Source organism: Dromiciops gliroides, chromosome 4, assembly GCF_019393635.1.
Source record: "Dromiciops gliroides isolate mDroGli1 chromosome 4, mDroGli1.pri, whole genome shotgun sequence".
NCBI lineage: Eukaryota > Metazoa > Chordata > Mammalia > Microbiotheria > Microbiotheriidae > Dromiciops > Dromiciops gliroides.
This window is the reverse complement of record NC_057864.1, coordinates 23104133-23117421: the sequence shown is the minus strand read 5'-3', so window position 1 is coordinate 23117421 and position 13289 is coordinate 23104133. Positions and strand designations below refer to the sequence as shown.

The window sequence follows — 13289 nt, the reverse complement described above, 5'->3', positions numbered from 1 at the left end:
TGTTGGGGAGAAGGGGATTAAGGAAGGGGGTTTAGACTCCTGGACTCCTCACTTCTGAAGACACTACTCATTTCAGACACCTAGTCATTCAAGTCCCACTTCTGGTATTGGCAGTGCACTGATGAGCATGGCCAGGTGTCTATTCTGATGTTGACATTTATATCCTTCCCAGACCACCAGCCACTGGAAATGAACCTGGAATCCCCACATCCACACAGTTCCCCTTCCCCAGTCACTGCCTATCTGGTCTCAGACCATTAACCCTTGATGGTATTAGAAGCAGCCATAGTTATCACCTTGGCAGAGGATCCATCTGACATAGCACATTCTCTGCCTCTAGCTACACTTCAGCCATGGTATCACTGGCATCTATCCAAACCATCATTCCTCTTGGTCCACAACTAGGTAAGGTAATTATGAAAATCTGCATCTTGAGAAAGGAATAAAGCCCAGTCAGCAGCTCCCATATCATTGGCTGTGCTCCAGTAATTGCCCTGTTTCCAAGTTCTGACCAATTCTAGTTTTGGAGATCGATTTAACTGGCAGAGGGTACCCCCAGGTGTTTGAATAGGCATGTGCTTACTTTCCAAAGCCAACTTTTGGCCTAGAGAAGGTGAGCTTGGAAGATTCAATTCACATTGCTATCCTTATTTTCAACTTTGTTCCTATATGAAATGTCATCTTACATTCTTAATGTATGTGGAGAAAAAAAGGTTATGGATCAGGTTGTGATACCAATTGTTGTGTTCAACCTTAGGTAAAACCATTCCAGAATATTAAGCATTCATATGATGTTCATCAATTCATTCCATTTCCCTTGTCTTTGGCCCAACTAATTCCAACCCCATGAGGAAACCAATGTTCCTTCTACTTCTTGGTCCAGTGGTCCTCGATCAAGGAGTTAACATTGACTAGATGGCTTTTCTTTGGCTCCAATTTTGGAACATATGTTCAGGTATATAGTGCATTTTTTTAAATTTGGGGGGCTAAACTAGACCTTTAAAATAGCTACTCATTAATGGCCATTTATATAAATGGTTATTGCAACCATTTAGACAGTAAATATTAATTAGTATTCAATATCAGTATTGACCTCATGGTATTAACCAAGGAAGAAGAAAAGCCCTAGTACCATACTGTCTCTAAGAGAGCACATGGCCTTCCAGTCTACCCTCTCCTAAGAGAGCACTGACCAACCCACATTGGGCCCAGGAGAAGCAGAGAATGCCAAGAAACCCATGACCCTCCTGGGGTCTCACAGCATTTATCCTCTTGATAGAGGCAGGTCATTACACACTGATCTAAGCTATTTGGCCAGCATCATTCAGTTCCATTGGTTGACATTACTTGAGTGGTCATATTATGAGCTGGATGACATGTAATGAACTGTGAGAAAATAATCGGATTTGGCAGATACTCAAAGGCCCACCTGGAGATTAATCTAACCTGACTGAATTAAGTGAGAGTGATTGACTGCTGATTATCCTGCTTCAAGTTAATTAGATTGTAATCACACCTGGCTGGCCCTTGAGAAGGCATTGTTCTCAGAAGCTAAGAACTGTGAACTCATCTGGAGACCACCTTCAAGACCTGTGAACCAATGGACTTGGATGACGCTAACCAATCAGCTTGAAGCAGTGTCTAAGGACCCCCGCTGTGCTCCAGACCTATAAAAAGCCTCCACACTCAGTTTGAAGAGGTAGTGGTTGAAGCTGGGTGCTAAGGAGAAGCAGGAGCCAGTTGCCCCTCAGTGCTGTGATCCTGGCCTCACCATGTCTCGAGGCTCGATTGAGATTCCCCTCTGGGACACGGATGAGGTCATTGAACTTGACTTCAATCAGTTACCAGAAGGGGATGAAGTTATCAGTATTCTGAAACAGGAACATTCTCAGCTGCACTTATGGATCACCTTAGCACTGGAATATCACAAGCAAGGGAAAACAGAAGATTTTGTGAAGCTGTTGGAAGCAGCAAGAATAGATGGCAACCTGGATTATAGAGACTATGAAAAAGACCAGATGACTTGCTTAGATACATTGGCAGCCTACTACGTCCAGAAGGCCAGGAAGGAAAAAAACAAGGACAAGAAGAAGGAACTCATCACACAAGCAACCGTGTTGTATACAATGGCTGACAAAGTTATCATGTATCATCAGAACCATTTATTGGGAAGAGCCTGCTTCTGTCTGTTGGAACGTGACAAGATGGACCAGGCTGATGCACAGTTCTGTTTTGTACTCAACCAGTCTCCAAATAATATCCCAGCCCTTCTAGGTAAGGCTTGTATTTCATTCAACAAGAATGATTACAGAGGAGCCCTTGAATACTATAAGAAAGCACTTCGTACTAACCCAGGTTGTCCAGCAGAAGTTCGACTAGGAATGGGTCATTGCTTTGTGAAACTGAACCAACTAGAGAAGGCTCGTCTGGCATTCAGCAGGGCCCTGGAGCTCAACTCCAAGTGTGTGGGAGCCTTAGTTGGATTGGCTGTCCTAGAACTCAATGATAAAGAGGCTGACTCTATCAAAAATGGCATCGAACTTCTTTCCCAAGCTTATACAATCGATCCTAGCAATCCTATGGTACTGAACCACTTGGCCAATCACTTTTTCTTCAAAAAGGATTATAACAAAGTCCGGCACTTGGTCCTCCATGCTTTCCATAACACAGAGGTGGAAGCTATGCAGGCAGAAAGCTGTTATCAGCTGGCTAGATCTTTCCACGTTCACGAGGACTATGACCAAGCTTTCCAGTACTACTATCAAGCCACCCAATTTGCCACATCCTCTTTTGTGCTCCCCTTTTTTGGTTTGGGCCAGATGTATATTTACCGAGGTGACAAGGAGAAAGCCTCGGAGTGCTTTGAGAAAGTTTTGAAAGCCTATCCCAACCATTATGAAACAATGAAAATCCTTGGCTCTCTCTATGCTGCCTGGGAAGATCAAGACAAACGAGACATTGCCAAGGGCCACTTGAAGAAGGTCACAGAGCAGTGCCCGGATGACGTCGAGGCCTGGATCGAGCTGGCACAAATCCTAGAACAGACTGACATACAGGGTGCCCTGTCAGCATACCAAACAGCAACACATATCCTGAAGGAAAAGGTACAGGCTGACGTCCCACCAGAGATTCTGAATAATGTGGGTGCCCTCCATTTTAGGCTCGGAAACTTAGGGGAGGCAAAGAAATATTTTTTGGCATCTGTGGATCGTGCCAAAGGAGAAGCTGAGCATGACGACCATTACTATAATGGCATCTCTGTTACAACGTCATACAATCTGGCCAGGCTTTATGAGGCAATGCGTGAATTCCACGAAGCAGAAAAGCTGCATAAAAATATATTACGAGAACATCCGAATTACGTTGACTGCTATTTACGCTTAGGAGTGATGGCTAGAGATAAAGGAAACTTTTATGAGGCTTCAGATTGGTTTAAAGAAGCTCTTCAGATCAATCAGGATCATCCAGATGCTTGGTCTCTGATCGGCAATCTTCATTTGGCCAAGCAAGAGTGGGGTCCGTGTCAGAAGAAATTTGAAAGAATATTAAAGCAGCCATCCACTCAAAATGACACATATTCGATGCTGGCTCTTGGCAATGTTTGGCTACAAACTTTGCATCAACCCACCAGAGACCGAGAGAAGGAAAAGCGACACCAGGATCGTGCACTAGCCATCTACAAGCAGGTCCTCGGAAACGATCCTAAGAACCTCTACGCTGCCAATGGCATAGGTGCTGTGCTGGCCCACAAAGGCTATTTCCGGGAAGCTCGCGATGTATTTTCTCAGGTACGAGAGGCAACTGCAGATATCAGCGATGTGTGGCTAAACTTGGCACACATCTACGTGGAGCAAAAGCAATATATCAGCGCTGTTCAGATGTATGAAAACTGTCTACAAAAGTTCTACAGACACCAGAACACGGAGGTCATGCTCTATTTGGCCCGTGCCCTCTTCAAGTGTGGCAAGCTGCAGGAGTGCAAACAGACTTTGCTGAAGGCCAGACATGTGGCACCCAGTGATACGGTTCTCATGTTCAACGTGGCTCTGATACTTCAGAGGCTAGCTATTTCTGTTCTTAAGGACGAGAAGAGTAATCTCAAGGAGGTGCTGAATGTGGTCAAGCAACTGGAACTTGCCCACAGGCATTTTAGTTATTTGAGTAAAGTAGGCGACAAACTGAGATTTGACTTGGTCCCGGCTGCTGCTGCGGAAGCCAGGCAGTGCTCCGATTTACTGAGGCAGGCTCCGTATTACGTGGCCCGAGCACGAAAGCAGGCTGAAGAGGCGAGGAAGCTACGGGCCAAGCAGGAGCAAGAGAAAGAATTGTTACGGCAGAAACTGCTGAAGGAACAGGAAGAGAACTGGCTTCGAGAGAAAGAAGCACAGAAGAAGCTCCTGGAGCAGCGAGCCTTGTATGTGGAGAAGACCAAGAGCATCCTCCTGTTCACAGGAGGAGCCGCAGGGACAAAGGAAAAGAGAGGCGGCGGCAGGGGCAGGCCTTCTAAGAAGGGAGGCGAGTTTGATGGATTTGTCAACGATGACACCGATGAAGACATGCCTGTGACCAAGAAGAAAAGGAAGGGCAGTGGAAGCGAGCAAGGGGAAGAAGAGGAGGATGAGGGGAAGAAAAAGCGCAGGAGACCGAAGGGAGATGAGGGATCTGATGAGCAAGAGACCGAAAATGGCCCCCGGCCGAAAAAGCGTCGCCCTCCTCGGGAGGGGGAGAAGACTCCCAAGCCAGAATGGCTGCCTCCTTCAAAGAAAGGAAGGATAAAGTCAAAAGCCATAATCTCATCAAGTGAGGATTCTTCAGATGAAGATAAATTTAATTGCTGACGGACATGCCAGGAACAGCAATAGGGATTCAGATCATGGTGATGGAGGCAAGAAACGCGTCATGTCTGAGATCAATTCTGACGAGAACCCAAATCAGTCTGGGAGTGAAGCCGGCAGTCCCCGGAGGCCCAGCTTGCAACAGTCAGAGGATGGCTGACAGCGATCGGTCATCTCGGAAGAGGAGGCTTTCAGTCTCTGAACAGTCTGGTAATGAGTTCGTCAGGTCTGGGAGCAGCTGCTCTGCAGGGGCTGACAATGAGTCGCTGTCAGCTTCACCCAGTGCTGATTCAGACCGGGATTCAGAGAGAGCGCCTCTGATAATGAGGATCTGGGAATGAACCGGAACCAGAAGCCTCCAACAATGAGACCTGTGAGAGGGTTTCTGATGATAGCGATTAGATTTTAGTTTGTAATTAAGCCACATTTCTGGAAGGAAACCCTTTTTTTTAATATATGAAAGCTGTAAAATAATTGAAATGTTTAATAAAACTTGTGAAATTTCTTTTCTGAAGGCAATTTTTTCATATCAAATTATATATTACTAAGCCCCAAAAGACATTTTCTTGTGCCAGAAACCAATATTTGAGTTTCCTGTGCAAATGAAGTCTACTCTCCAATGTCGAAAAGAGCGCCACCTGTCATGTGAAAGTTACACTTAAAAATAAAACCAGACATTCAGGCCTTTAAAAAAATTAAATAAAGTTCAGCTTTGATCAAAATCTATTTTGATTTCCAAAGTACCACATCTGCTTTCCATTACTTTCTGACTTGCAACATTTGACTGGTTATTTCTATTGTGGTGAAGTGTTTTGAGGAAAAGTGAGCAACCTAGGCCTTTGACTATACTTCCCAGAACTGAAGGCATATGGCTGATTGCTGTCAATCCTCAGGGGGTTATTAGCATGTGAGGGACTCATTAATCAGTCAGCAGTGTTTGGTTCTGTGTGAATTGCACAGACAATGAATGGCTCACATCCTTTTAGAACCTTCCACTTCTATTTTGGGAATTGTGAGAATCTGCTATCATTATGGGCATCCTGGAGTTATCTTCTGTAGGAAGTGTTCTTGCTTCTTAGTCACCTTAGGGACTTGAAACATGTGGTATAAGTAGTAGCCAGCTCAAAGGGAGGGCTTGGTTGCTTTTATGATTTATCAATATTGATATTGATATTAATATTGCAAACCAGAAAAGATAAAAGCTCGGAGAATACTGCCCGCCCCCCATTCCCTCCTCCCAAAGAGGATTTCCCACTCAGCTCAGTACAATCCAGATGGAGGCTTGATCAGTTGTAAACACAAAGGTTTATCAAGTGATCTCCTTGGTTTGAATCCCTCCCTACATTTCACAGTTACACAGATCAGATACCAATACAAGTAAATGGCCTCCTTGGTGTGGCTAGAAAGCCAAGTGATTGTCAGCTTTCTTCAAATAGAGTGTTTCTTTTTTTATCCCCAGGATAAAAAGAAAAATTTACAACCAGGAATCAAGTGGAGCTCCCTGCATTGTACAGGGTTGCCCCCAAATCTTGTTGGTGTTGGAAACTTTCATAGCTTCTGACTGTACTGAGACTTCAGGGATCCTTGTATATTCCAGTCCAAGACTAAACACATCCCAGCTCTCCAAAATTCGGAATGTCCCCCCTGACTAGCCTAGGATTAAATTTTTAATGGAAATAGTAAGTAAGCCTTTGTGACCTATCCGTGGCATCATTTCTGAAACCGGTCTGACTCTTAGTCCAGAAGATAGGTTTCAAACTCCTGCTGTGACAGTTTACTAGGGTGACTAGACAAGTCATCAACTGTCTTTATCCCCTAAGATATCAGCTAAGCATCCACTTTACAGGTCTATTGAGGGTCTAATGGGGTTATAGGCAAAAAGGGTTTGGGAAGGATAGAATCACCAATGAGAGAAAAGGATAGTCCTCTCTCCTACAGTTAGAGGAGCCCCAATTTAAGTTAAATGTGTCGTCTTCAATTACTGTGACATCTTGCTGCTTTACTGAAAATGCCAAATGAATTCTAACAGCTAAGGACAAAAAGATGCCTTATTTCGAAGGCCTAGACTCTAATCATGCCTAGGACACTTGTGAGATTTCTGTTCATTTATTTCTCCTGAAATGTTTTTCTCTGCATTCCCAGTTCTGAAGGATTCAGTACTTAGACTACCTTGTTCACCAGTTCTTTTGAGAAAGAAAAAGCATGAGATAAAGAGCATTGTAGCATGGCTCAGTGAATAACAGGTCCTAACCTTGGACATCAAGAGTTGGGTTCCAAGTCCTGACAGCCTGCTTAGCATTGGCAATTGATTAGCTCCAAGTAATACAATCCATTCTGCAGACTCAACTGGGAGCTAAAAATTTGTCTAGAGATTTTTCCTCTTACCCAAGGCAAATCCCAAGTCATGATTCCCAAAGGCTATTTGTCACCCAAGTAACAGTTTGTGTCCTCATAAGAAGTCAATGAACAGGTAGCATTTAGAATGACTGGGGGCCAGATTTTCTTGTGCTTGATGTATTCAAGGAACTTTTCGCCCCTACATCTCACAGGTTGCTCTTAATGCAAGTTAAATAGCCAGAACAAGTCATGAGAAAGTTAGAATACTATTCCACCCATAGTTGAACCAAGAAATAGGAAAAATACTTAGATTAACACCTTTGAAGTCAATTTGTAGTAATGGGGGGGTAGGAGGGGGAGAAGATAGAATATTGAAAAAGTTGGAGGATTTGTGTGTCCTTTAGGTCCAACCCTAGTGCAGTGGAAAGAAAACTGCATTTGAAACTGGGGTCTAGGTTCAAATTCCAGATCAGCAACTATCTACTTTTGTTATGCTATGCTTCTGTCTCTAGCTTCTCGTGGTCCCAGCTTCATCCTGTTACATAGGTGGGCAGTTGTATTAGTTCAGAGCTTGATTTCTATGGCCAAAAAAAGAAAAAAAAAAGGAAAGAAGAAGGGGAAAAAAGCTGAGACTCTGGAGTTGCCCCAGAGCTTTGTTTGCTTTAGAAGATTAGATTAAAATTTTAGAGAAAAAGTTGATATTTGGAGATTATACCGATAGTGATCTTTCCAGCTAATAGAAATAGATTAGTAAAGCCTGGGTTCAGTTAATACTATTCAATACAAACTACTTGTCTCTGCCCAATATACTTGCTTCTAACACTTTTGTATCGACTTACCTCTCCTCCTCCTATACCCTTTTCGATATTTTCTATCCTTTTACTGACTGCAGCCACTCCAAAATCTTCCCATTGTATTTATTTGGTGAAATCCTTATGATAGTGATAAAAATAGCTCAAATGTCCACCAAGGTGCATTAGAGTGGATAAGCCTTCTTTGCAACACCTCAGGTCAAGAGAATAAGTTTAGGCTCTAAAATGTTGGGGTTTCCCCTCCCCTCAAGCTGGGGTGAACTGCAGTTTTTATTTGGATAAGCCCATTAGAGAACTGGGAAAACCTGTGACCGAAGGCTATGGGAAGTCACCATTCTATACTTACTGAGAATTTCCTCAATAGCAGAGATTGTTTACTCATTGCCTCAGCTTATAGAGCCACAAGATTAACTAGCAACCACTCACCAAGTGAGCTTTGTTAAAATTTGTTAGTAAAAAGGAATAAGAAGAATTAGCCCTTTTTTGCTGTCAACACCAGACCTGTCTTAAGGTGCTGTAAAAAGCTCACCCCTCTCCCCTAGATGTTATCACAGCATTTGTTCGTGTTTATAGAAGATTTTTGCACTTTCATACATTTAATTCTCTCCTACAACTGAAGAAGAACCCTAGCCATTACTAGGAACCAGTCTAGTAGATTCTTACACTAATCTAGAAGGCTTTCAATAGCCATCCTCTGGAATAGCTCAAGACTCTTTCGGGCTTGTAGTAATCAGTCAGTCCCTAACTTCTTCAGGCATTATTTTGATTCTTTTATTTGAACCTCTTTTAGCAGCAAAGATCCAGGTCTCAGGCTATCAGGTGCCCTGAAGTTTGTGTTCCCAACTAAATCACAACAAATACATGAACGGCACCCTCCCTTCCAAGCCATGTTTCTTAGACATTTACTCTAGAACAATTAAGCACAGCATGGAAAGAGAGGAACATTTTAGACCCAGGTAATTCAGAATGAAGACCACCTGGGCCGTAATCCTGATCCTCATCAGCCGAGTCCAATGAAGTCTTGAGTTTCCAACCCTCATCTTCCTTGTTTGTTAAACAACAGAAAAACACCGTAAGTAGAACCTGCCCAATAGAATGGTGTTTGGGAGCCAGGTTACACCACAAGCCATCGGTTGTGTTTGCACAAGGCTGTCTCTGGAGTCATCTGGTCAGACCCAGGGCCAGAAGGGATTTCAATGTTTGTGAGAATAATCTTCTCCAGTTAACATGCACAAAGTATCAGGCATTTGTTACTGAGAGTGCCTTCCCCACTCAGACGGTTAGCATTGCCAGATTTACGGGCACCTTTTCATCAGATACCCCAAGGGGCAAGAAGTGTCAAGTTGGATCACTTTCTTTACAAAGGAGAAATTAGAGATTTGAGAACTAGCTTTAAATGGCAGTTACCCACGTTTAGGTCCTCAAGATACAACTCAAAAGGTTTTTTTCGTTTTGTTTTTTAAGTTGAAAGTGAGAAAACATAAGGGGCCCAGAAAGATGACTTAAGACAACCTCCATTGAGCCAGGATATTTCCTGAGCACCTCCTAAGTATGAGACCCAGAGCTACCCATTCATTAGTCTCAGTCCTCACCTCACACCAAGACTCTTTTCTCCCTACCTATGTTATCTTCCCTAGAGACAGATTGACTATTTATTGGAAAAGAGAGAGGAAAAGAAAAGACTCCTCCAGGAGGAAACAAAAATATTTTTAAAAACAGAAAGCACTTGATGGGATTGCAGCCTTAAAAAAGAGAAACCTTGGGATAACATTTCTGAAAGAAAAGAAAGAAAAAGAATAAAGACCTTTACTCCAGGGCTAACTCTTTATATAAAAAGAGGGAAGCATAGTCCTAACTCTTGTCCCCAAACTAAAGAAGCTGTTCTGTTTCCTTTCTCTTAATGGGGAAGGGGATTTTAAAGGCTGCGGTATGCGCATGCTCACTGAGATCTGCAGACTCAGCAAAAACAGCCTTTTCCCCAAAAAACCCAGTCAGCCCCTCCCCTCCCCCACCTGTGGTGGGTGGAGACAGGAGAGGAGGAATGGGCATCACCTGAGGACAATATCCTGGGACTTTATAAATAAAGCCTGGGTAGGGAGTTTAAGCTTATTTGCAGCTCAGGGGTTTTTGAAGGTCAGTTTGTTAGTAAAAGGGGTAAAGAAAAAGGGGCTTAGGGTTTCGTGTTTACTTTCTGTGAGGGCCGCGAGGAGGTGGGGGGGTGGGGATGATCCGGGATGTCCTGACTTCGGGGACTTAAAGCTCAATGGGAGCGAGGTGTTTTTCTTCTGTTAGGGTTGCGTTGAGGGGTGCTGGCGTTTTTTCTGTCTCCTGTTTTTTTAAGGACACGAAATGAGGCGTTTTCTTTACATCATAGAGAGAAAAGATTTGTCTCTGAAGCTTTTGTCAAATGGGGAGACGCTGTAAGTTCTCTTGTAGCTCCTTTAAAAGAGGAGCTCTAGAACTGGACTGGCTGTGTATGCCCAGTGGATGTAAGGAGAAAGGTTGGGTGAAAGTGACCCAAGGACGACCATCTCCGACTCTGAAGTCACTCTTTCTTAGAATAAAGAACCTCTAATGTTGTCAGGGTTTAAGTTAAAAGTTGGGTCAAGAATGGCAGAGTCCATAACGGTCATAGAAGAGACCTTCGTGTTCTCAGATCACAGATCTCACGGTGAGAGGGACCTTGAAAACAAATGTTTCTATGATAGAACTGCAATAGAACAAGACAATGTGTTTCTCTTTATCGAGAGTAAACTGAGGCTTAAGGAGTTTGTGACTTGCCTATTGTCTCACAGCTATCAAGAATCAGAAATGTGATGGAGAGTGCCGAACTCAAAAACAAAATTTCTTCACTAGAAGAAAACTTAGGAATGGAAAAAACCCAACGCCCAGATGGGGAAACTGAGGGAGAGATGTAATTTGTCCAAGTTTGTCATTAAAGAAAGGAATGCTTGTTCTTGGGTGTACTTTGGAGGGGAGACTTTTTTTTGGTAGGTCTCTTAAATCAAAACTTGGGTTCAATGTAAGAAATTCTGATAGGTTTGTCTTTGCCCTAGCTTGAGATTTCTTTGCTTGAGGGCAAGTATTTTCCTGTAGTGTTGGCTTTTTTTCTAACGACATAAACTTTTTATTCCTCTTTCACATTAAATTCTTTTGTAGAAGATCAAAGGTATCTAGCTTCAGGGACAAAACTAAAACAGGGGCTTTCCAGTGTAGTCGGGTTTTTTGGTTTGGGTTTTTTGGGTTTTTTTGAGGGGTTGGGTGGCCCTTCAATTAATCTGGTTTAGGCAGCTGCTCACCTGGATCTAGCAATAAATAGGTCTTCTGTCTAAAGAATGTGAACTAGGAGGAATGCATGAACAATACTATGTCAATATCTATGACTGGGAAAACCGGAACCCATAGGTCTATAGTCTGTTTCTATCTGTGAGTAAATAACTATATTAGTGAATCCCCGGAAGCCAGGGCTTCATCAAAATAATCAAGAAGGTGTAACTGAAAAGGAACACTGAAGAGGGAGGGAGAGAACAGCAGGAGGTCCTTGAATATTTTCTTGCTTGCAGAATCTATCAAAAGAGAAACTTAAAGTACTTCCAATTGGGTTACCTGAAATAAATTGTTTTAAACAACCAGTGACAGAAGAATCAGTGATTCTGAATAACAAAGGATGTCCAGAATGATTTCCAGGCTTGCTTAATTCCAGTGGGGATCTTTTACTAGCAGAGGATGTGACTCCTTTCCCCCCCACCCCCCAAGGATCCTTAACATAAGAGGGTTGAGAAAGCCTTGATCTGCTGGGTCCCCCTGGTGCCAAGCTAGGAACCCTGGGGTTCAAAAGCAGTGCTTAAAGTTTCCAGGAAAATCTTCAGTTGTCATTTCAGAGTGGAAATCATCTTCTTGGGGAGATGGAGTATCACCCCATTGAAAACCTTCATATAGGTAGAGACGGGATGACCATGTGTCTGGTACGTTGTAGGTTTTTCTTTGGAGAATGAGTTAAAGAATCCCGTTGTGACTAAACTGAACTTTTTTCTGAACTTGTTGCAACCGCAGCCGTTGCTTGAGAGCAACTCCTTTTCTGATGAGGTTCCTTTGTTTGGGGATCTGATGTCCTATCCTTGAACTTTGTTTACTTCTTGGGGGGAAAAATAATGTATTCCCTCCTCTGAATCTGCCAAAGATCTCAAGATGTTGAGCTCTTTCAGTTTCAATTCTTTAATTCAACTTGACAATTTAAAAAAAAATCTATTTGCCAGACTCAAGTTCAGAAAAATGAATGGTAAAGATCCCTCGATTCAAAGCAAACAAAAGGTCGAAGTTCGTTTCAGGAGAGAGGCTTCTAGCTCATAAACTAATCAGTGATATGAAGAAAAGCCTCCTGTACCAAAAGTCACTGGTGCTAAATTGGGTGATGAGAAGGTCCCTCTCTCTTGTGGGCTAGACCTTTGGATAAAGGTGAGGAGATGAGAGCTGAGGGCACAGGGTGTGTGTGTGTGTGTGTGTGTGTGTGTGTGTGTGTGCGCGCGTGTGCGCGTGTGCGCGCGCGCACTCACAGAGGATGTAAGATGACTGATAGGGCATGATGAAGGGCTTTGAACACCAAAGAAGATCTTATACTAGATCCTCAAGGGGGTGATAGGGAGATGTTTGGATTGGGGATTATATATGGTCAGACATATGCTCCAGGAAGATCCTGATGACTAGTGAAGGATGAACTGAAGTGGTAATAAGTTTCTCACAATATGTATGGATGAGAGTTGATTTTTTTTTTTCTTCTTGGTCTTTATAACAAGTCATTGGGGGCATAACTCCTTGGGTGGAGTCCTGAAATTCAGTTTCCAGATGGGAATAGTCTATGTTGTCCTCTGCCATTTCATTGACCAAATCCTTTTTGGTAGAATCTTAGAAGGGGAGGCACGAATGGTTCTTCACACATGCCTTCACATAATGACAGTTATATGAAAGTAAAATCAAGCAAACATTAAGCACATACTTATCTGGCAGGCCCTAGGACTATAGGGAGCAAAAGACTGTTCCTGTCTTCCAAGAGCTTGCAATCTAATGGCAGAAATCTATGTACAAACAATTGGTATGCAGGGTAAATAGGGAAATAATGAAAGACTCTAGAATTAAGAGGAAGTTCTTTCCTGTGAAAGATGGGAGAGGAAGCCAGGCAGGTCAGTTTTCATAAAAAAAGGAGCTTTTTAGGCATGGGACAGCCACTAGATAAAATGTCCAGAAGCAAGAGATACGGAGTATGTTGTTCATGGAATAGTTGTGTGTCACTGGGTAGAAGGCTATGTTT

At 43.0% G+C, this 13289-nt stretch overlaps 1 protein-coding gene across 1 annotated transcript; it reads left to right on the top strand.

Moving 5' to 3' along the window:
* Positions 1-1772: 1772 nt before the first annotated feature.
* LOC122752596 (RNA polymerase-associated protein CTR9 homolog) lies at positions 1773-5237 on the top strand. The gene is given in 4 exon segments (XM_043999429.1): positions 1773-4828; positions 4830-4988; positions 4990-5160; positions 5162-5237. Coding segments are annotated over 4 exon segments (3462 nt in total).
* Positions 5238-13289: the final 8052 nt, after the last annotated feature.